This window comes from Aulostomus chinensis, chromosome 3 (genome assembly GCF_037954235.1).
Source record: "Aulostomus chinensis isolate RoL2024-O1b breed Wild chromosome 3, RoL_Achi_v1.0, whole genome shotgun sequence".
NCBI lineage: Eukaryota > Metazoa > Chordata > Actinopteri > Syngnathiformes > Aulostomidae > Aulostomus > Aulostomus chinensis.
This window is the reverse complement of record NC_141322.1, coordinates 21,681,063-21,705,745: the sequence shown is the minus strand read 5'-3', so window position 1 is coordinate 21,705,745 and position 24,683 is coordinate 21,681,063. Positions and strand designations below refer to the sequence as shown.

The window sequence follows — 24,683 nt, the reverse complement described above, 5'->3', positions numbered from 1 at the left end:
CGACAGCATCATACGATGCCAAGAAGCCCTTAGAAGTGTTAAAATGGTATGCTGCATGTCGGAAGGTGATAGTGGGATTTCTGACCTCCTATCAACTGCATTGCTAGGAGAAACCACAAATGGCCTGTTGCAACCTGTGATTTGTTTATCAAGTGTTGTGGAGTGAGGTTCATGCATCCAGACACACACCTTAAAAAGAGACTGGAGGAGCTCACCACGATGCATCAATCACAAATTGACTGAAGGGACATGGAGAATGCCATGTTTGTGCTGACGTCAGGTGGGCGAATTCAGGCTTGGTGGATTTGGATTATTTGCGAGTCCAGAATACAACAGAGAACAATTTAAGGCAACTAGTTATGATGTCATAGGGTAGTGATGTTAAGGTGCGCAGATACAACCAGAACAGAGTGCCCCTTTCTGAGAGCATGGATATATTATGACACCTGGATACAGAAAGTGTGCTAGGTATTGAAGTTTGTTTTACATAATGAACTAATCGTGTAATTACCACCAAGTACGGCATCGGTCATGTGACGGTGACCAGTCCGAAAAGTCTTTCCTCATCCAATTTATGTTGTGAAAGACGATGACGCAATTTTTTTTTCCAGCATCACGAGCCCCACACTGTGAGTCATTTCATTTTTTTTTTAACATCTAGAACCACCACCAGATTTAATTATTTTATCCTCGTTCAAGTCTGCTGAGGGCCAGACTGGTAGATCGCTGGAGGAAGTACACCTGCTGTACAGGTTGCACAATGCAGAAAAGTATACCCAGAAGTCATGAAGACATCACTAAGACAAGACAGTAGTCACATATACTATTGAATGTTTTTCAATTATCAAGTGACCTCTCAACATTCAAAAATCATGACAATCAATAATATCTGGACTGACACGTTTGGATCGGAACATCCCCAGTCTGTTTGGTTCTCTGTGGCTATTGTTTCGTAATCCCTCTAATTTGTTACGTGCTGTTGTGCAATTTTCTGTGCAAGGCTGCATTATCACTCTGGAGAAAGGTTATAGCTTTATGACAGGTGGCTGCCCCTCAGCAATATGCCTTGAAAACCTTGATCACAGATTATTTCTCGTGAAGCTTGCATTCGCTAGATCTGGATAAGCATTTGCCACATTAATGATCATGTATAGTTGCAAATGTTTACGTGATTGGTATTAAAAACCATGCCTCCGTGAGAGTGGCAGACTTATTAACTGCAGGTACAGCATGAATCCAAGAGCATTTTAAATAGCGTGCATGGAGGCGCAGTAAACCAGTGAGATGGGACACAAGAAGTCAAAGAGCAGAGCTTCAACAGCTTAATGATGTAGAGGCATCCAGCTCCGTCCCGCTGTCAACTCTTAAATATGCTGTTAATTATTTCTGAGAGATTGAATATTGATTTAAAAGCAAAATGATCTAATTATATCTCCAGCTCTCGCACCATCCTAAATGATGACAGTTTTGGGTGTTACGTGAGCGGAAGATCTAACAATCTACCAAACCTCAAGCTATTTCAACTCTTTGTATTTTCTGGGTTTGAAAGTGAGTGCTCCGTGTCGGTGTAACCACGTTTGTTGCTGAACCTCTCAGCTCCGTCTTGCAGCTCCAACTTCAGAGCTGCCGATGCTGATCCACTGTCTAAATTTGAAATTCATGACCTAATTCATGCTCTGTGTAGCACTCTCAGAACATGCATTGCCCACCCAGGTAATTCCTTTAAATCACGCTTGGGTGGCTCTACATAGATTTTTTTTTAAAAAACACATCTCGGTTATGGTTAAAATAAGGCCAAAACATAGTTGTTTCTGAGAAGAATGGCTTACATATTTAACTCTAGGTCGGAGCTCAAGAAGAGAGCAAAAAAAAAAGAAGAAAAAAAAAGGAGCTAAAATAGCAATGTCTGATCAATACTTTATTTATGAAGACAATTAGGAGCATTTCATTATATAGAAAGCTTTGTTACACTGACAATTAAATTTTTTTAAACATGTTGCTGCTGTAACTGAGAATCATTTTCTACTTATTTGATAATCTGCTTTTTTTAAAGGGAAGGTTAAAAAAGAGAATATACCAGTGCTTGTCACAATTTCTGGAAAAAACCTAAGACCTTCTGTGTGCTGTGATATATAGTGCCACATACAAAACAGAGAAGCAGCTAAGCTTCACATTTGGACACTCAAACCAATTTTGTTAATGTCCTTTTTTTTTTCGTTTTAAATGGTTAGTTATCAAACCAGTTGCATGTCTTTTGTCTGTTTTTGACTGTGAACTACTAAAATTGTACTCCCAGGTGGATCAAAGCTCTCTAGAAGCACGTTTGCTGGGGGGCACCACTGATCCGAGGCAGACAGACCAAAGCGAACCTTACCTCACTGCTTGCCTCAGAGACTGGCTCAACACTAACGTTGAACGAGATCTCACAAATGCATATGAGGATAGGTCTTCAAGATTGTCACCAAAGCACTTGGCCCGCCAGTGCCTTAAGTGGTCTATTTGTGATTCAGCAGCAGGATCTTGCTGGCTGCCAGGCTGGCATGGAGTCAACCTCTCAGGGGGAGTGTGTTAATGTGGGCCCCCAGGCCGTGGGACCAGGGTAATTGGGTTTGCATGGTCGGTGTCAGGGCACCCCTGCCACCTCCCAAACAAAGGCAACTTCCCAGGAAGGCTGTTTGGGACAAAGAGTCAAACCCCTCCTTATCACCTTCACCGCAATGATTCACTGGAAATGCTTATTCAATTACTGGAATGTTTGGTTGGGTTTTTTGTCTGTTTTTGAACTGGAGAATACACAGCAAAGGGCATTATGCTTGTGTCTACTCCTTTCATCTAGCCACATCTGTTTTTCACCATTTCTTTTATTTTGACAGAGAGAGAGAGAGAAACAATATATTTAAAAAATATATAGATCTATCTAGCTATATATCTATAGATATAGATATATAGATAAGAGATACTCTTGTGTCAACATACAAATTCTCTCTTGCATACAGAGGTCATTAACCCTGTTGCTTGCTCTGTGTCCTCTCCAGACAGCCTGAAGCAGTTCACTTGATCCTCAGCCAACTCCCAGATCCTCCACTACTCTGATCCACTGTCCCTCTCCCTGCTACTCTGTCTGTCTGCAGCAGGTGGACACTTTTTTCTCTTCACCACATATATAAAAGACCTCCCTTTGTTTGCCACTTACTAATAAGACAAAGGTGCCTTGCGTTCCTTTTTAAGGCTCAGTGGGTTTAAAGGAACTCTGGGTTTAGCTTTGCTTTGTTGTCACGTCTCTCTGCTCAGCATTTAACTGCCCCACAGCCACAGTTGCGCTCCCAATTGATTGGCAGAATAATTATGGACTTGATTTGTTCAACCACAGGCGAAGTGGGATTGAGGGAGTAGGGGAGCAGGAATATCATGTATAGACCAGCTGAGAGAACTGCTTGTCTCCATCTTAAAAACCAACTTTAGCACAACACGACTCACTAATAACACTGACCTACATTGCACTTTAAAACACACTCTTGCACATTCTGTTACCACTGAGGAGGCCCCAGTTGGCACTCTGCTCTGTTGAAGGTTTGCTCAATTATGGCAGAAATTTAATTCATGATTATTTTGGTGGTGAAATTGAGATCTTTTTGTAAACACTCTTGTATCTGTAAACTTTGTCTGCTTTATTGTCGTTCTCTCTCAAACGCAAGTGTTTCCTAAAAGTGGAATTGTTTACTTTTCTTGTTGGCCTAAAGGCTCGCTTTCTGTCATCCTGTCACAAAATAACATTGTCGATGTGAAAAGGAATGCTGCACATTAATAATTTTATCCCTTATCTTTTTTATTATCATTGTCAGCGAAACATGTAAATGAAAATAAAATTAAGTTGGATTAATTGCCCAGCCTTACCCTTTGAAAAACTGCAATTGGCTGAACAATTCTAAAAATTCAAGTAAGGACAAGGCCATTAATGCTTTTTTTTTTTTTCTTTTCCTGGGGAGGGTTTCAACAGAACCATTGAGCCTTTAATTGAGAAGTCAGACTGACATTAAAAGCTTTTGGTTTGGCATAGCGGTTATCTACTTTTTGTGTAATGAAGACGGGGCTTAGGGTAGCTTGCTACATGATTACAGTACTCACGTGCAATCACAATACATAGACGCACTGCTATTTGTGTTTCTGAGATCTCAAAAATACTTTGCCTCAAGGGCTGGAAAAAGTGAAGAGTCTCCTTTTGACTTAAGGGCAGGTGAGCAGAGTTCCCACCCCTCCTCATTTATCCCCCTTGCAATCACTAAGAAAACAGGGGCTTCTCCCACGCAGGATATAAAGCCGTTGATATGGAAGGTATGACCTAGGTTTCGGTCGAGAGTTAAGATACCAAAGGCTTGTTACCAGGTTACATCACTGTTGTTGTTGTGACTGCATGTGCCAAATCTTCAGGCATGACAGAGGGAGCACGCTTAGCGATTCCCCTCCCTTTTGCCAAGTTGCCATCACACTACAGGAAGATTCTTGTCATAATAAGCTCTCTATTTTTTTTCTCCTTCGCTTCCCTCCATCTCTCCACACGCGCCAAAGTCTGGGCAGCATTTAACAATCAGATAAATATTTATTGTGATCTGTTTGAATCCTGTGACATTGTTTTTCATGCAGCATTCATAATGTCTGCGTTTCTGAAGTAGCATTGTACTGCAGTGCAATCATCACAGGTTTTAATGGTTGTGTCTGTGTAGCTGAGCAGACACATGCTGTTTGAGCCTTACCTGTGACGGATCTATGACTGCAGTAAAAGGGGATTAATCGTGAAAATTGCAGATAAGTGCAGGAGAGCAGTGGTCTGGTACCTATCAACAGTCTTGTGTCTGCAAGTGGGAGTGTGTATGTGAGCAGAATAGCCTACTCTTTTCTCAGAGAGGAAATGATGACAGTAATGCAGAGGTATTTGAGGGGAAGTTGTTCTAGGTATGCAGCTTGAGGTTCCAGGTAGAAAATAAAATGGGCTGCTGTGGTGGGATAATGATATGATATATTTGTGTGCATTTTTGTTGCAAATGCATGCTATTATTTTAGATACTGGCAAGATTAACTGACAAACTGAGAACTTAAAATGGCAATCCACACAAAAACAGAAGAAATACTATGATTAAAAAATATTATATATATATATATATATATATATATATATATATGTGTGTGTGTGTGTATGTATATATATATATGTGTATATATATGTATATGTGTATATATGTATATGTGTGTGTATATGTGTGTATATATGTATATGTATATACATGTGTATGTGTATATGTATATACATGTGTATGTGTATATGTATATACATGTGTATATGTATATGTATATGTATATACATGTGTATGTGTATATGTATATGTATATACATGTGTATGTGTATATGTATATGTATATACATGTGTATGTGTATATGTATATGTATATACATGTGTATGTGTATATGTATATACATGTGTATGTGTATATGTATATATAAAAAGCTGTCGAGAAATTGGTAACAAACTGTCAAGAATTAAGAGGATTTGGAATCACTGAAATCTTTGATTTGATTTATTCAAATACATAGATAATAGAATGTGAACCCAGTGCAAGGCATTCCGTTTCCTGCCAGGCTGTGTAACAAAGCAAGGACACATATGCGAAACCATACCATTCACCCCAGCAATAAATGCTGGAAAAATCACAAATGTCAGTATTGATGAATGTGATTTTAATTTAGCAATAAATAATTGATTGCTTGAAGGGATGTATAGTTTGAGTTATTTGTTAATTGTTTTGGCTAATTTTGTACATATTTAAAGGTGCTACAGTATATGGAAATTTCAAAACCAGACAGACTCATGATGGACTAAGGGTGAATGATCAGAAGTGAAAGGTGACCAACTTTTGGTTATTGAATGTGTAAATCACAACATCGTAAAGATTCAACAGTAAGTTGAGTGAAAGTTGTGCAGTGTGAACTTTGCTTTATAGATAGGTTGAGGAGCTCCAAAGGGAGGACAGCCACTCCTGCTTGTTGACAGTGACTCAATTGCCTCTAGAGGTACAAAGTGGTATTGAGACTGAAATGACTGTTGCTAGTTGGCAGTGATGTGCCGGGCAATTGGTTTTGGGTTGACTTCTCGAAAATATACTGTAAAAGCTGTGGGACACTGAGTCAAAAAATGAAAGAAGCAGCATGTGTATGTGTGAAAGTGAAAGAGAGGAGGAGAATTCATCCATCCATCCATTTTCTTTATTGCTTATCCGTTGCTGGGGGGACTGGAGCCTATCCCAGCTGACATTAGGCAAGAGGCAGGGTTCACCCTGGATGGGTTGCAAGGCCATCAGGAGCAATTAGGGGTTCAGTATCTTGCTCAAGGATACTTGGACATGGTCACTGGAGGAAGTGAGGATTAAACCAGCAACCCTTCATTTGCCAGACAGCTACCCTAGAGGAGGAGAATATCATGGCTTTAATGAAGTTACTTTTATTTTGTTCAACAAGGACAAAAAAACAATCCCCTGGATAAAAAAAGGGAAATTTTGAGTATTTTTAGTTGTTTTGTTTGTGCACAGATTCCTCTTGGTGAGCACTGCAAATGAGTTTTTTTCTTCTTCTCTCAGCCAGTCATTACTTAGAGGACTCTGGACGTAGTTCACCTTGGAGATGAGTTGTTTAGTTGCACAATGCAACCCTCTTTTCAAGAAGAGGGGAAATTGTGGCTGAAGTTACTAGAATTAACTGCTAATGTGGGTGAAGATACTAGAAGTAGCAGCCAATATCTGTGGAAAAGAAAAGCCATTATGTTGTCCTCTGTGGCGGTAGTGAACATGGATACAGTGACAAACGCTTCCTCTCACAGGTTTTTAACAATAGACGGTGTCAGGCCGGCACAAAATGTACAATGGTGGATCCATGTCAAACAAGCTGCGCTGAGGCATTCACACCAGCAACAAAAATTGATTTTTCTCTCCCTCCTAATACTCCTTTTACACTTCTGGTGCTCCATACGAGCAAGCACTGAGTTGTAAGGTTCCAAATTACAATCCAATAAATAATAATAATTAGAAAACCCTTTGACTTCACATTTGTATTTTACACAAATGTGCGTTCTTTATTTTAGGGGCCCGTTTTTTCTGTTTGCACATGCTGGACTAGTAGAATTGAAATAGATAAATAAATGCAATAAATTGAAAATTTGATTTCTAACAGTATCATGACCATTGGATTCTTTTTGTCTTTGGTTGGCAGGTAACATACCATGCTGTGGATGTATAGCACTCAGGTCTATGAAATTTATAGCTTCAAAATTCTCAGAAGGCAAACTTTCAGCTCCTGGTGCTTTTGTGCTCAGGCAGGCACAGGCAATTTAAAGCTGTAAGCAGTGAAGAGTGAGTTTATGTTGGAGTGTGTAGCGACCTGATTATACTTGAATTTCACATGAAGGAGCAGATGACTGCGTGTGCAATTGTCTATATATCACTTCCTGTTTCCACGAGGTGATGTTAGAGATCATGTGAAGAAAACGCCATCTAATTTTGCTGTCAAGGGAATGCTACATCTGACAAACATCCAGTTGTCATTTGGTGGCCCTGTGAATTACATTTACCTGAGCAATTTCTTAACACCACAACTCTTATCAAACGCAAAGTTTGGAAGGATCTGACAATGTGGACTCCAGTTGCAGCCATTCCATTTTCAGTGGGGAAAAATCTGCTTCGCCACAGTAACTCCTGCACCGCACCACTCCAATAAGATAGGTGAAGCTCAGCCTCCTAGTTTTTGGGTGAAAACAAAGGCCACTGAAACATAACATCCGAAGGGGAAGCAGAAAGCTACTGTCATAATACCATGGTATTGTTTTGATAATAAATCATTTCAATAATAGTTTATGTAATTAAATGTTAAACAAAATATTGCTGAAACATAGAAACGGTGTGAAATTTAAAAGGCTTCATTCTTTGAATTCTTTGATTGTTCGGCTCATTAAATTGCCCTCTGAGGGAAACATTTATTGCATTTTTTTACTTTTTTTTTTAGCTTACCTGGCCACCATCACAGAGAGAGAACAGCTCACACACACACACACACACACACACACGCACGCACACACACACACACACACACTCACTTTCAGACTATCTTTGTGAATAATAAAGAATCAGAAGGTTAGACTATACTCACTTTTTGACCTCTACACACAAGACTAGCACTGTTCATAGTGATTGCAGTCAATTTTGGAAAGTGAAAAAAATTGATGGACGCTGCAATGGTTTCTGCTGTGGGGAATGGTTAGGGAGGATGTTTATGATGCTGTCAGACCACTACACAAACACTTCAGAAGCAAACTTACACCACGAACAATGTTTGATAACAGTCTCTGAATTAGAATTAAAGTAACTGTTTCTTATCATAAATGTTGATGAATGCAATGGCCATTTTTAGTATTGTAGTATTTGAACGAGCAGTTTCATTCAGGGTCATGTTTGGCTTGTGAGTGCTTGCTAAGTAAAAACAGCATTTTTATAATAGCTGAGAATGAGGAACAGCATGAGTCTATGACGCAGTTTCTGAGTTGCATTTAAGTACGTACTTGCCAAACTCGATGCCGTTGACGTAATCTGCTCTGTTGTGTTGCGTAATCACTGGTTTTTACTCAGCTTGTTGCCTCATTGGGAATTCCTGAATAGGGGAGGGCCTGGCACACGTATAATAGCCATGCTGTTCATTTGATTGAGACACTTCTGACTTGGTAGCTAAGGCACAAAACACAACCAGTGAACTGCTGTTGTTGCTCTGTTGGCAGGAGAAATGTTAAGTCCTGTCAACTTAGAAAATTAAGATGTTTCAAAAATGCCTTCAATTTCTCATTCGGAATCAAATCGGCCATTAATCCTCAGAGGATAAAGAATCTTTGAATGCTGAATGGCGAATGAATTTGACCATCCATTTTCCCTCTCAGCCCTTGAAATTAAAGTTAGACAGAGAGGGAGTTTTTTTTTCCTTCTTGGCGATGAGAGAACCCCACTTTCCTCGAGCCAGATCAAAGCAGCTCTGTTTGTGTGGGATCATAGTCAGCTCCCTTTGGGCTCGTAAGCGTAATGCCTGAACTCACTGCCCTTTCAATGCAGACACTGTTGCTACTTCTGCTTGATACCAGCATCGCTGTGCCCTTCACACCCTCCACCGTTGCTTGATCTCCCCTGGCTTTTCTTCTCATCTCTCTTGCCTCCCCCTCAGTACTCCTCTGCCTTCCTCCTGACCTGTTGGTGAACATACTCGAACAGTCCATGCTGATGTGGCAGCAGGCTGGGGCTTGTCCCTCCTCTGACTGTCCCACAGCATGGCAGGCAGGGTAATGAAGGCAGCAGGGGGGCTGCCTTAATGCCTTCACTTCCTGGCTGTGTTGTGCTTCATCATTCCTGCCACAACCCAAGGTTCTCTAATTAAGACATAGACATGGCCCTGCAGATTATGTAGCAGCTGGATCATTAGTGTAAAGGGTCAAATGGCATCCATCTCTGTACAGTAAGAAGATAGCGGCCACCAAAAGAGCTTTCTTGCTCTCTCCTCCTTGCTATCCCATTCATGCAGAGGGTTTAGTGGCAGTGGAAATGTTCTTATTCTCAGCTATTGAAAAATGTTGTTCTTACATATAAAAATCAGTGTTAAAGCAACAAGCAGTTACGTTTTAAGATCGTAGTTGAAAGATTTTAAGATGGTTCTAATAAGTCCCCCAACGTCAAAATATTATCTTTGTGTCGTTGACGATCAGCTGTTTTGATGTATCAGTGGAATGTTGGAGTCTGTGGTTGAGGTATTCTTGAATAGTTTTGTTTTGTTTTGTACTGTGTTGGGTGGGGACTAAATATCAGATATTCTTCATCAAGGAGATGAAATGCTGAAATGGAGCTTTACATTATTCATTCTAAACATTGTTTGCAATTGACTTGTCTTATGATATGATATCATTTCTTCATGTATTCATTGCACAGGTCAAGGTTTAGATTAGTGATTATGGGTGAAATGTGCTTGGAATACTTCAAATTTGAACACTTCATATTTTTTGTTCTGTTTACAGATAAGAATCTACTCGCAAGATACGAGTCCGAGTTGAAGGTGTACAATATAAAGGATTATGGACCCCTTTGAGTTGTTTTTTTAGATTGATAGAAAAATTCCCCATTTAGTTGTTTTTATTTGTAATTGCACTGCCATTTAAGTAGGAAAATTACTGCCATTGACTGCCAGTGAGTCACCTGTATTTCAGTTACTGGGTGGAGATATTTAGTGTCTTTTTAAGGATGAGGAACTGCTCTCCCATTTGGCTGACTCACTTGTCAGTAGCCGATCAGCAGGTCTGGTCTTTGGTGTGTCGAGAGTTCAGCAGAGGTGAAGCCTTCAGTATTTTCTCCATAACCTTTGGATGTGATCCAGTTATTGAAGTTGTAGGGTTGCACCTGACAATAGGCTATTACTATGTCACCAGTATCTGTAGATATTGGTCATGTTCTAAATATATCATTATTAGTCCAATGGCTGGTACTTACACTGGCACAGTGTTGCTCAAATTACTTCTTTTCTCATCATATGTTGTTGAGGAAACACTTCAGCAAATGTGATTTATTGGCTTTCCCAAATGTTTTGGAAATGGAAAAAATAGATTTGCTTTTCAAATTCACAATGTTTAAGTTGTTTTTCAGTAGACAACTTTGTTCTTGGTAAATATTTGCAGCTCAAACTGATAAGTGAAAGGCAGTATATTGGGATATCAGCAAAAAATTGAAGATTGTGCATCATATTCTTATTAACTTGGACTGTTAGACTGAATTGCATCAGTCAAATATATTTTGATATATCAAAAAAGCAACAAAAAAGGAAACTATTCACATGCTGATACTGAATAAATATTTATTTTCTCTTTTTTAAATGTATAATTTAATCCTTCTTACTTTGTCCTTCTTGCATACGATCAGAAAATGTGTGTTACATCTGATGAACAACCTCACTGACAAAATGTTCACAGCTGCTGTTCCAATATTTCAAATTATCCATCGAGAATTGGAGAGTGCCACGGACTAATTAAGTGATTTGAATTTTAGGGTTTCATGAACAAACCAAACCTCAAATTTATAGTAATGTGCAGATTGAAATGTCCAAATGGAAGATCATGTGATTATGAGTAACCTGAGGGCAGCTGCTAACAGGACCTGCTGGAAAGCTAAGCAATCCAGTGTCTAAGGCTTTGCAGCTGAAGAGCACAAGAATGACCTCCTTGTTCCCTCTGTCTGCTCCTCAAGTCTAGTTTGTTGATCTTATGCCCAGGCTCGAAAATTAACGTTTTGACGCATGATACATGAAAAAATAAGCTTTTTTTTCACCTGGCTAAATCAAATCTACATTTGTTTCAGTTTGTCAAGATGTTAATGTATTGTTCTGAGCATAATCTTAAAGAGACCAGAACAAAATTATTTTAATCTGTTGATCAAATCCCATCTAGTCTGTGAGTGTAAAACTTGACCAATTAAGACTACATGTTTAACAGCATTGACATACAAGTTGCCGCTCTGCACCGCTAAAATCCAGTTTTAACTGCATACTATACTATAATTCTTATTGTGAATTTCAAATCATTCAAACATTGAGTGCCTATGATGGTTACATGATAAAAGTTGAAATGGTAATGAAAATGTTGGAAATGTTACTTTGGTTTTATTATGAAAACTGGTTTCTGTTTCATCCCAAAAAAAAAACAAGTCAAAGTCTTGGGTCTAAACTCAGGGTGATGTGTTGATGATATTGTGGCAATTGAGTTTGGAAATTATCTTAGCTGGAGAGAAATCTGAAATGAAATCTATGAACGGCATCCTTATATAAGTATTCTAACTTTCCAGCAGGATCAAGGCAAATATCGTTGAGATGACATCCTTTGTTGACCCGTTAGAGCTTAGGTAAATTGATCTGGTGTAGGTCACAGACTGCATTTCAGGTGGGTAAAGCTCAATCTTCCAATGGCACCTGGAGATGATGAGTATGAGGGCAAAGTGGCGTTATTGCTTCTGTACTGGCTGAGCGGTTGCTGTCTTGAGGCACTTTGAACCACTGTTTGAAGAATTTTGTTTAAAGAATTGGATACAATTCGACAAAGCACACAACCACTATTTTTGAAAGATATGGTATTTGACCTATTGAGTGCTGTCAAGACTGTATTTATTCCCAGCCTGACAGTGCAAGTGTACTCTCAAGCTTGCACACACATACGCACACACATATGCGCGCGCACACACACACTCACTCACTCACACATATATATACACACACTTGTGTGAGCATGCTCAGTCAAGAGAAAAATCCCACAACTTGGTGAGGATTCTTCATTCTCTTTCCTCTTCTTTCCCCCTCAGCTAGTTTGAGGTGTCAGCGTGCTCCGTTTTATTTCCCCACAGATTCCAATGTTCACCTATGTTCATAACTTTCTTTTCTACTTTGCCCCTCTATTTTAAGACATGGAGGGCAGTGTGCCAGGAAGGACAGAGAGACAGGCTGTTGTGAGCTGCACACTGCACAGCACGGCAGACACACATAGGGTGGAGGACAGTTTGCAAGATGACACTGGCTGGCTTGTTGATGGCAGAGGCTCAGTTTGGGGGAGGCAGGGGTAGAGGCAGGCAAGTTGGAAGACAGAGGAAAAGAGAAGGGGGTTTAATACTCACAAGAGAGTCGGAATTCCTCCTGAGCCATTCCCCCATTTGGTTGGCAGTTGTGAAAACAATTGTGAGGCATTTACGTGCGTTCTGTACGGATGGAGTCCGAGCTATGAGTCAACATTTTAGAGCAGCTAAGCGGTGGAGAAAGCGATGATCTTGTGATCTCCTGCACAGCAAATATAAGCATACTGCACAGACAGATAGGGATTTTGATGTTTGGGGAATTGCTTCCATTTCTTCATGGTACTGTTCTCTGCACTACTGTTGCACAAAATGTTGATTTTCTATGTTGAGGTGCTTGTTGTAAAAGACAACTGTTTACTGATGGAGGCATTATGTTTTTTTTTTGTTGTTGTTTTTTTCCCGCAGAGCTGATCGAGAGTGGTCACTATGCTATCCTGAACTGAGGGAGCCCTGACTTCATCTTCAACCCATCTCCGATTGTTCCACTCCTGGTCCACTCTACATCAGTCACCGAGCTCCAACAACCACCACCGCCACAGGTATTCCCCACCCCCTTCCTGCCCAGCCTGCCGTCACCATGACGTCGGAGCTGGAGAGTAGCCTGACCTCCATGGATTGGCTTCCTCAGCTTACCATGCAGGCGGCCATCCGCAAAGCGGATGCCCAGAATGCCCACGGGCCAGGCATGGGCAAGAAAAGTGCCCTACTGGACCCTAACACCACGTTGGACCAGGAGGAGGTGCAGCAGCACAAAGATGGCAAACCACCATACAGCTACGCCAGCCTCATCACGTTTGCTATCAACAGCTCGCCAAAGAAGAAGATGACACTGAGTGAGATCTACCAGTGGATCTGTGATAACTTTCCCTACTATAGGGAGGCGGGCAGCGGCTGGAAGGTGAGAAAAGAGCTTTGCTCATTTAAAATGGTTATTTTGGATACATTTTGGTCATAGTGAGACTTCAGGTTAAATCAGACACATGGATTTAATGTGAAATGAAAGATTCCTCATATTGCTTTAGTGCTTTTGAAGGTTGAACTTTGAAGCTGTGGCAGGTTTAGCTGGTATTTAACTAGTGCGCACTGTTTTTTGACATTTGCAGAGGAGTTTAAATTGATATTCCTTGACTTAAATTGATGTTTTGGGAGGCACTGGGCATTTTAAACAAAGTGGGATGCCATCGGTAATCACCATTGTCACTTGTGAGCAAGCTTTGAGAGAAACTATGAGTGTGCCAAATCACACTAAGTGCCTTACTCCTTGGAATAAAAAATGGTGCAGCCCTGAGAGAACCATATGAAGTGTAAAACCCTGGATTAATATTCACAGAAGTGGCCCCTATCCTTGCAAACACAGACTAAATAGCCCATTCATGGGGGGTATTATTCATTGCAGATGCCTTGATAGGAGAAGGCCATTATGCAGGAGAGAGCCAGTGCTGTGTCATCATCTCAAGGAGCCCATGATATACAGAGATGAAGCTATGCTGATTGCCTTTTAAAGGGCCCAGATGGAAATTGATATTAGAATGAGTTTTCCAATCAGTCGACGCTTATTGGAAATAGAATCTTAGGCACTGCTTTATTGCAGTCAGACAAGATGTATGAAGCCCATTTCCTGGAGCGACAAGATCTGGCATATGTATAGGCTGTAACTGCACGGAGGTGTGCGTGTGTGTGTGAAGTGAGGGTGAGATGAGAAAGTGCATTATTATAAATGGTTTGATTTTAGCTTTTATGGGCAGGCTTTTGTAAGGAAATAATATATTATATTTTGGACCTTTTGTTCTCTTTTACCTTCATCATCCCTCATTTTGTTGGCAGCACGTGTGTTGTCAAGCTGCATGTATCCCCGTGTTGAATTGACCATTCACTGTATAAACAGGCACTTTCTCAAGCATTGGTCCAAGGTTGCAGCACAATATTAGATTTTTTCTGTGTTTGTTGCTAAATTCAAGGTTTTTTAATAAATCCACACATGTAGAACATGAAAGACTCATCCATGGAGATATTTTAAACTGCTCATAGGTATCAACACCCATGGAGCATCTAAAATTATATCACCACTAGATGGATGATAGAGTTGGTACTCACAACCCCCCCCCCCTTTTTTTTTTTGGACTTAATAGTGCAGAATAATGAGGGTGTGACTGACAAGCCCAGCTCTGATAACTGTAGATATAAGACACAACATGTTTTTGACACTTCTATGCAAGCAGTACAAATACATACATACATTCAAGAGTGGGTGGCCTCAGTGGGAATCAAACCGATTTTGCTGGCAGAGTTGGTGCTTTGCTCTACCCACTGAGTTACAGACCCACTGTAGATACTGTAGAGAAGACTACACACAGTGTGAATTTAACAAATACAAACCATCTACGCGCTTATTAATGTGCCTGTGGTTCTTTTGATGAGAATTGCAGCTTTGTAATGGAATCAGCAGTGCAAGATTGTTCTTGTAAGGGTGCTATTTTTGGAGTTAAATAATGTTTTGAAGATCGAAAGATAATGAACAGCATTTAAGGTTTTGAAATGTCATGAAATCCTCATTGATGAGGTCTTTGAAGCCATGACATTATAGATGCGCTCTATTTTTGTGATTTTCCAAAAGGTTTTTGAATTAAACGTGATAATTTATGAGTTACAGTGAAGAGTTATCTTGAATAATTCAATTATTTTACTTCACAAGGGTAATTCACTTGCTACTACTTTCTAATGACTCCTGATTACATAATAATCCATTAATTACATCTGCCAAGGTTCACATGGTTGCAAATCTTAAGATTCAATGATATTTGATAAACAGAAAGACCTTTCTTCAAGGAACAAAGATTATGGATTTTACAGGTGGTTTTTTTCCATTAGAGATGAAACTAACACGTTATTTAATGTAGGAATCTTAATGACTTGTTTCCAGGTGGCATAAATGGAATGACGTCTGAGGTTTAAGAGTTGTTACATTATTAGTCAGCGTTAGTTGAGATTGCCGCTATTCAGGTAGTTTCTAGTTTTGTAAAGGCTCATATAGATCAAGAGTCTGGCCTCAATGTGGGCTGCAACTGTGAAAATATGTATCATACTTAAATATGTTGAAAAACCACATCACTCTAACCAGGAAGCTCTACTGCACAAGAAACCCTGAACGAGCAGTTTGAAGATCTGCTCATAGGCTCCAGCATGCGTCACTTTTTTTTTCTCGGTTCTTGTTAATAAGGTATTTTCCCTGCCATAGTTTTTGTTTTCGGAGAATCTGAACAACAGAAATAGTCTGTATACAGTATGTATAAAATCTCTTCATTGCATAAGACATTTGAATGGAATCCAATAGAGCCGTTTCCATGCCCAGGGCATTTGAATGAGCTCCAATAGCCTGAGTTTTGTTGCTAATGTTTTTTTGCTTGGAGAAATTTCACATCCCATCACACAAATAATATTTTCATGTAAGCCGGTGCAAAAGCCTGAGAAGCTTCTCTTCCAATCACCAGGAGGTCACTAGGAGCTTGTACTATTGTGAGGGGGTTTTGGCTTAAAAACCTCAGAGATGCATCTTTGGCATAACAACAGATTGAAATTGTATATTTCTGTTAGCATGCTGTAGGAATGTTGTCCTTGTTACTATTATATGAATCCACCTATAGTGTGACACAGTATGCTTGTTTGTGTGTGTAATTAGTTGGAAGCAAGCATGCCTGGGTGGGGTGAATGTAGGTCGGATGTAGTCATCAGTTCTCTCTTCCCTGGAGATGTCAGTTGCAGGAATTTGGGACTCATCACACGCATGCGTCTGTTCTTTATGATAATACAAGCTGTGCCGGCTGATGAGATGAGACCGGGCAAATCCGGGCACCAGTAACTCACTTAATCACCTCTATAGAACCCCAATCAGCCTGCGCATATAAAAAATATCAAGAGGTGCTGTCAATAAAAAACACATAATTCATCAAGGTCTAAAAATCTGAAGGCTGCCTTTTGGGTTGCTGAATGAATATATGCTTTGCGTCTATGAGAAATTATAACACCTTCTCCAGCACTCTTAGGCGTATGGATCCATATTGTGTAGGTTTAAGCTTATATATTGTAGCTTCTATGTCCCTCTGTACATCATTTAGCAGGTAAAACTTTTTGAAGATGCCAAAATGGTCATTTCAGATACAAGTAGACTACTACTTCTGAGAGTAGTATTTGTGATACTTGTAACTTTTTTCCATAATACAGTATTTTGTGTTCTTTTTATGTTGTGCCCTATCGGTCTTGATTCTCATAATTCTGTTGCCTAGTCCAGATAATCAGATCAATTGCAGGTGATTTAAAATGGCCCACTGATTCATGTGAGACGTTTAGAAAGAACAGAAATTTACCTGGACTTGTTTGTCATGCTATTGTGGCAAACCATTCCTCCAAAAATATTTTTTATTAATTTGTACTGTTCCTTGAATTTTTTTTTTGTAGGCCTAAGCACCAGCTGGTGTAAATATTGAAAGTGAAGGAATTCTGCCGCCTCTGCAAAATGAATCACATTTTTGAGGGAGTAAATGTGCTGGAAAATTCACAAAACTTGCACCCTTTCAGTGCAAATACCACAAATTCGGTGCATATCAAGCAGCAGGGGCCACAGTAATCAAGGTAAATGCTTTCCCTGTGATTTCGTTCGCACAGTCAAAGTTGTTTTCCAAAAAGCAAACATGGTGATTTTATATCCAACTCTATCAAACTTTCTCCTCCTTGTTTCAAGAGTTTGTGAAGTTATAGTTGGGAACGGTCAGTTATCAGCCCGCTTCCTGCCGTATGCTGACTCGACCACGGCAACTACAGAAAATAATTTGAGTCTTGGCAAGGTTTGGCAGTCGGGGTTGCAGCAGTAGCAGAGTTTGACTCCCTCTTCATATTATATTGTATGACATGATAACAACTGTCTTTTGGATGCAATCCCTTTTTGGCATTCTCTGCAGGCAACATGGTTTTGCTGCTCATCTGATATTAATTCATGTTAAATGCAAACCATCTCTAAATAACTGAGCCATTGTATGTCTTTTGACTCACCAAGTCTTCTTTGGTGTGCATTGCATTTCTCTCCATTTTGCAAGAATATATTGGGGAGTTTGTGTGCGGAGGGAGATTGGGGGCGGGGTTGAGGATAGAGGCGTAGACTGGCTTGGCTTTATGGAAGTAACAAGGTATGTATTTCATTTTAATGCACCATTACACTATATTGATGTAAATGTATTCTCTAGCTTTCCGGCTCACGGCTTGTTGCTATATAAGCATGCCACACAGTGACTTACTGAAGCGCTTCACATGGAGGCTTTCACCGACAGGAGCACCAGCACACAAATAAATAGATGAGATGCAGTGTGACAAAAAAGTGGACAGTGTGAGGGGAAAATCATTTAGGTGAACTTGTGCACTGGCAATGGTAAAGAAGCCGTGTTTTTATTTCTAGCATTTATACACACATGCATACACACTAATTAGATGTAGAATGTTATTTGTAAAGGGACACTGTTGCGCTCACTCTGTGCTCAGATGTCCAGTTAGACTCGCTGGCTGTGGTTGACAACTCATCAGACAAGACCGTCTGTTTTTGATTTTTTTTGAAGCAAAGGAGTTTGATGTGACTGTCAGTTACACAGAGCCTGAAAAAAGGGGGCTGAAGTTCAATTGGTAGTTAAAAATATGTCATTCGTTGGACTTTTGGCAAATGAGCAGGAAGCTCGGTGTGCCACCAACATGGACGGATGTGAAACAGTTCTCATTTGCATATACTACCCATGTTGTAGTAATTCAAAGCTGGTTGAAAATCTGCAAAGGGACCGGATGTAAAAGGGTTTCACAGAGAATAAACTGAGAGGTTTCATAAAGGGCCTACATTTGATAAGTCATGGGTATGATATAAACACATGTACTATAATACATAAACATTATGAATATACATAGCATGGTTGACATTTATGTATATACATATAACTAAATGTGAATCATGACAGGCTGTGGTGTCCCAAAATAAAGAGCTAGAAAGCAGTACTAGAGATGGCCTTTATCGTTAAAGGAAAAGTAGTGATGTGTGCAGTTGAATCCTGTGACCTCAGTGAAACTGACCACTCAAGATGTCTGTCATTGCTACAGTAAAACTTGCATGGAGGGTCCTACAAATGTACCTGCTGGTTATAGGTTCATAAGTTAATTAGCTTTTAGGCATTGCAGTATAATGCTGATTTGGTTTTTCTGGTGGATTGCCTTGTAATTTGATCTCTAAACTGTTTTTTTTTTTGTTTTTTTTGTTGCAAAATCCTGTATCTGAGTATAATAACCCACTCAGAAGTGCTTTGGCATCTGGTAAACGTTGAGCTTTAAGAACTGATGCTCATGTTACTTTGCAAATGTCAGGTCTGGCTGATAATTGAAGAAATATCCCCCTCCAATGCAGCTCTACATGTTTTAACACAGGCAGTTTTCAGTCTGAATGCTCATGTAATTCATCTGCATATGCCCCCCCCCCCCCTAAAAAAAAAAAAAAAAATCCCTCTCCAAGCTTCAGCTCTGATCAGGCAGTCTGAAAATGTGAGATTCTGCTCACCTTAAAAAACTGGTCCGGAATCATATTGAATCGAGAGACTATACATAGACTCTCAAATGTTGACCTCCATGCTCATCTCAAACCCACTCTCAGCTCTGTGTAGGTTCACTTCAGGCAAATTGTGTAAATTCCCCTCTGCATTTCTTCCAGGTGAAGAAGTCCAACAAAAATATGGAGCAATTCTCAACCAGTTTAAAAATGCTTGAAATTTTCACTGTTGAACTTGAACTGTTGAGATTTTTTGCTATTGGCATGATTTTTTATTTTCTTTCTTTTCCACACCTGTGTACAGGAAAGAAAGAAAATTAGCTGAAAGGGTATGTTGCTTACTGTTGATTGCCCAACAAACACTGAATCTCCCACTGCATCAGCTGAGGTCCACAGCTTTTACATGGTCTTGTTAACAGAGAAATATAGCTTTGGTCTGTAAATCGTCCAGAGTGCAGACATGGGACAGAGAGCTTCCTTCTGCGGGGGCCCTGGACCTTGCTTTGATCTCATTATAAAATGCAAATACACTGCACCCTAAACAGATCAAAGGTTCAACTTCCCATTGGATCTGAGGCTTTATAATAGCAGCCTGGAGCAGTTTTCTATTTTTTAAGAAGAGATTTGGGTAGCTGCTGGTCCTCCAGGACATTATTTACTCTGGAGATAATGTTCCAGCTTCTGACTTGTGACTAGCCACATCACAGAAAATCCCTGCTCCTGTTGCTTATTTAAATAAGATAGGGTAGGAAAGCATACCTGACCAATCTCTCACCTCAAGCTTAGGTCTGCAGGTTCTGGAATCTGAAAGTGTAAAATTGCTTCGGTGCATCTGACTCCTTCATCAACTTTCTTAGCCTGTATCATCATTACACAGTGAAGCAAGCATTTAAATTTTAAGTACTTTGCTGATACTGAATTTTTCAGCAGGAGTGATACACATTTAGAACGCTATCCTGTTCCTTTTGTAACCTGCGCACTCCACCAATTCCAAGATGATTTTCAAGTTCATAAATTTGTCTCTCCCTGTCAAGTATCATATGAACCTTGGCTGGGATGCAGTGTGATGAGTGATGAGGTGATACAGCAGTATTTTTAGCACTTTTGTCTCATCCTGGATTCCTTGTTAATTGTAGAGACAGCAGAAGTGGCTGCATGCTGGCCGGGCACTGACTTTGTCAGGTTGTGGGAGGGGTGATGATTCACTCGGCAGCCAGTTTGATCCTGCTGTGAGGCGGGTTCCCGTGTCAGGAAGCTCCAGCCTGGCCGGCCGCCCACCAGCCTCACCTTGCACCCGCCTACCGGCGCCCCACCGCTCACGCTTTGGTCCTTAGAGTGGGCGGGGAGAGCAGGCTGGCAGGCCTTGGCACAGATACTTTTTGGCAGGAGCTACTGTCCCCACACTCTGCTGCATGAAGTGCTAACTGCAGTGCAGAACATAAAAGGCCTGAGGCTTCTATCGCTTCCTCTTGTGGCCTGCAGGCCCATGTAGAGATGTTGGCTTCAGTTACACTTGAAACTTTAGCTATCTCTTTGACAGTGATGGGCCCACATGTGTATACATCTGTCTATCCATCCATCTATCGCTCTATCTCTATCTTAATCAGACCATTTTGCTCAATAAAATGGGATCTGTAGCCTGTTGTAAAAGCAGTTGACTATGGTCATTAATTAATTCAGTGAACTTCCTCCTCATTGATAATGAGATGCGTGGAAATTGATACCTGACTCACAGTCCGACACACACCCCTTGTGCTGTCATTTTTTTTCTCTCTTTTTTTTTTACAAAGAAGCATTTATAATGTTGATAATGCCAGATAATGATGGGCTGTTGATTTCTGCTTATATTCTTAGTCACCGCTTCAGGTGTCTGCTGTTCAAAGCTAGTTTTCCACTTGCTGCTAGTTGGTCAAGGCCTGGCCTTTGTCTCAGTTGAAATGAGGGTTTGAGTATGTGTCTCTAGAGTAGAATAAAGTATTTAGCTGACTGGCATTAATGGGACCTAATAACCGATGAAGGGTTCAGAATTTGAATTTCTATGTCTTTTCCAGAGCTGTCCATTTATGGGGTGTCTGAGATCATCATCTCTGGTAGGCTACTGCGTCCTTGCTTTGTCACAGATCTGTAGACTGAAACGTAGTTGAGGAAAGGAAATCACCCTAGTGTCATAGTTAAAGTTATGAACTGTAAGGAGTTCGAAGCACATTGCTGAACTACTCATAACTGGAAAAATCATTAGCTACTTCTTAGTTTTTTCAGAGGAGATGAGGGGCCATGGGGAGCTGCTCAGAGACTCTTTAGTCTGTGGTTACAAAGATTTAGCACTTTGCTTTCCCTGTAATTTAACTTAGTTCTTTCCCAGTTAGTGGCCTTTTGGCCTCAATCATTCCTCCTCTGTTTAGTGCCATTTTTGCGTAAGACTGTGTTTATCTATCAGAATCATAATATTGCTGGAAATATTATTGTCATTTGATTCCAACATAGTATAACATTCTGCTGGCAATATTTCTCGTCCTTTCTGCTGTAATGCGGATCTCACACATCTCTTGTACAACTGTCTTGTACTATATTAAACTGTTGGTAAACATGGCTTCAAACAGTAGATTGTTTTCAAGCACAGCTGTTATTTTCAGGCTTTTAAATAGGTAACAGATAAGCTACACTGAGGAGGTACAGTCATAATAAATATTAATTATCCCAAAAAGGATGTTTTCACCCACATTTGTTTTTTGGCTGTCTGTGTGACTGTTTATATGTAAAAGGATCATTTTCACAAAACTTGGGGGTGTAAGTAATTGGCATTTTAGGCAGTGTAACATTTTCTCCTTTTACATTGGCCTTGGTAGAGGTATGCTTTCCACAGAGGGCGCTTCTGGTGGTTGCAATTATTTATTCTCCCAAACTCTCTTTTTCTTTACCTCATTGTGTAAGACAATTGATAACAGGGCTGTATCAGACCTCATAAATTATGGTGCTCCTTGCCTAACCTGAAGGTGGGCCACCATTATATTACTGACTATTGCATTTGTTGAGAATTAAGTTTTTTTTTTTTTTTAAGAAAATAATGTCAGGAGGGTGAAATGTGCTCGATCTCCAGCATTTTCCGATTTTTTTTTAATTTTTTTTTTTATATGACATCTGTGCCAAAATAAACACTAGTTTGTCAAAACTTTAATTGGTTCAGTGTAAGTATAAAATTTGAATCCCTTTGGACAACTTCATCTGTCAATTTTTTTTTTCCTCCTCTCCTCCACTTAAGCACAACACTATAAAGGTAACAAATAAACTGTGTGTGCTGCAGCCTTTTCTACTTTGGTCTTAAAAAAAAAAAAGAAAACTCCAGGAAAACCCTGTGGAGTGACAAGTAACACAATCTCCATTCATTCTTGAAATCAGGTACATTTGAGTTCACACATGGCGCCTTTTTAACTGTATGTGCACAGATTTTTGCCCCGACAAGGGAGAGAGAAAGGAGATAGGTTTGCTGATGAATGCAGTAGGCTATAAATAGAGCTCAGCCCATGGAATCTGCCTTTAACACTGAATCTGCCTGTTAAGTTCATCTATGCTGGGTAACACCAGCTACTGCTCCCTCTGCCTCTGTCTACACGTACAAATTAATGACTATGTTGCAAGCAAGCATTTTCAATTTAACATTAACTAATATATTTCAATATGTGTGTGATTGATTCTTTTTTTTTTTTTTTTTACTTTTCCTTGTCTTTCTTTAAATGTAATTAATAATATTCATAATTAAGGTAGCCTGCGCTCCCTGAAGAATGGTTGCCTCCTGTGAAGCTCACTGCTAATTTGTCTGCCAGCACTGTAGCGTGCATGCAGCATTTCCTTTTTGGAAATGAAAGGGAAAATGCTGCAGGACTAATTAGCCAAGGCTAGAGAAGGTTTTTTAAAAAGTCTACAGCAACATGAGACTGTGCGGATATGGTCAAAGGTCTGTAGCCTGACGGAGGTAAACCCTCCTCTGAATATCCACACGGACCGTTTGGGAGCTCAGTCACAGTGCCTGACGTCTTGACTCTAGGTCATTCTCCCCTGATTGGAAATTTAAAAAGCTTGATGATTGGCATTTTGATAAAATCTGCATGGCAAGTAATTATGGTGGGAATAGACGTTTTCTCGTCTCTGGCAATTATTTAACCTGTCTCACCTTCTGCGTCAGTCTCCCACAGTTAATGGTGTGCTTTTCACAATTCCCGTTTTTTTTCTTTTTTTATGTAAGTCAAGCAGCTGTGTATCTTTACATGACTCTGCTCCTACCTGGCGTTAAATGCTTCTCATTGATAAAGATGTCACGGCAGACGGTAAGGAGCAAAATTGTTTTTTCGTCTTGTCGGTGAAGCAGGAAGGCTGTCTTTTATCCCTGAGAGATATTTGATCATCCTACTGGTGAGTCCTCAGTGGGGTCAACAGCCTGTGAGAGGGGGACAGTGACACAGCTGTGGCAGCCAAGTGGAACCAGTGATGGATGACATGCCAGAATGAGCCATGCTCCCTTCCCAGGCGCCTGTATTGACAAGCACAGCTCTTGCATCTCACGTTCGGCATCAGCGGGGCTAATCGTGGGTCATGCTGGCCACAGATGTGACACGTGAATATCAGCTCTGTAATTGCCCATTTGTCAATGTCACATTCTCTAAGAACAGATTTACGCAGTTATAATATTGAATGAAACTTGCTGTAAAGGATAAGTGTGAAAGAAGAAATTGAATCTCAGCATGGGGCAGTGTAAGCATTTCACACTTTATCCTCACATGCAGATGTGCCTCAAGGTCCTCATAGCATAAAATCACTGCTGGTGTTTAATTGGTGGACAGTATTTTAGTGAAGCATCGTTTCAAACAGATATTTAGCCAAAGGTTACTTTCAGACAGTATTTGCACGGATAAGTCTGATGAATAGTGTAGCTGATATTCATTATTTATTTAAATATTTTTGCTTCAGGTACCTGGTGGTTAAAACCACATTCTATGGTACTACAAATGTGTTGTCTGCTTTCTAGTAGAATGTGTTTGTGTTCATGTGTGTGTACTCTTGGTGATTCTTTTCCAAACCCTGGCTCTAAGCCTCTCAGCCTGTTCTCCAGCAGCCGCAAGGCCTCAGCCTCTCCCCACCAGTTAATTGCATCTGAATTAGTCCATTAATGTGGCCGTGTAGAGGGATGACGGGTGCATGGAGGTGTCTGGCCTCTTTTGACCACTGCAATGTATTATTAATGGGTCAGCAAGTCTGGTAGCTCAGCATTAACTTGGCTAATGGACTGTACGGTGGGTTTGTGATTCACTCTCAGACGGGAATCACATCTAATGCATACTGTGGGAAAAAAGGGCTTTCTTAGACTTTGGTCGGTGTTTGTTAGTAACAGCAAGGACTTTAAAAAAAACAAAACATTGCCTCTCTCTTTGCCTTTGAGAAATTTCTCCCT

The 24,683-nt window shown here is 40.2% G+C and overlaps 1 protein-coding gene across 3 annotated transcripts in view; it reads left to right on the top strand.

Annotated features, from left to right (window-relative positions):
- Positions 1 to 24,683, top strand: part of foxj3 (forkhead box J3) — an 83,985-nt gene that overhangs the window by 22,260 nt on the left and 37,042 nt on the right. For all 3 annotated transcript variants that reach the window (XM_086199658.1, XM_086199659.1, XM_086199656.1), the window contains exon 2: positions 13,081 to 13,573. In XM_086199658.1, the coding sequence (XP_086055784.1) occupies positions 13,253 to 13,573 (321 nt within the window). In that variant the 5' untranslated portion in view covers positions 13,081 to 13,252. The remainder of the gene's footprint in view (positions 1 to 13,080; positions 13,574 to 24,683) is intronic.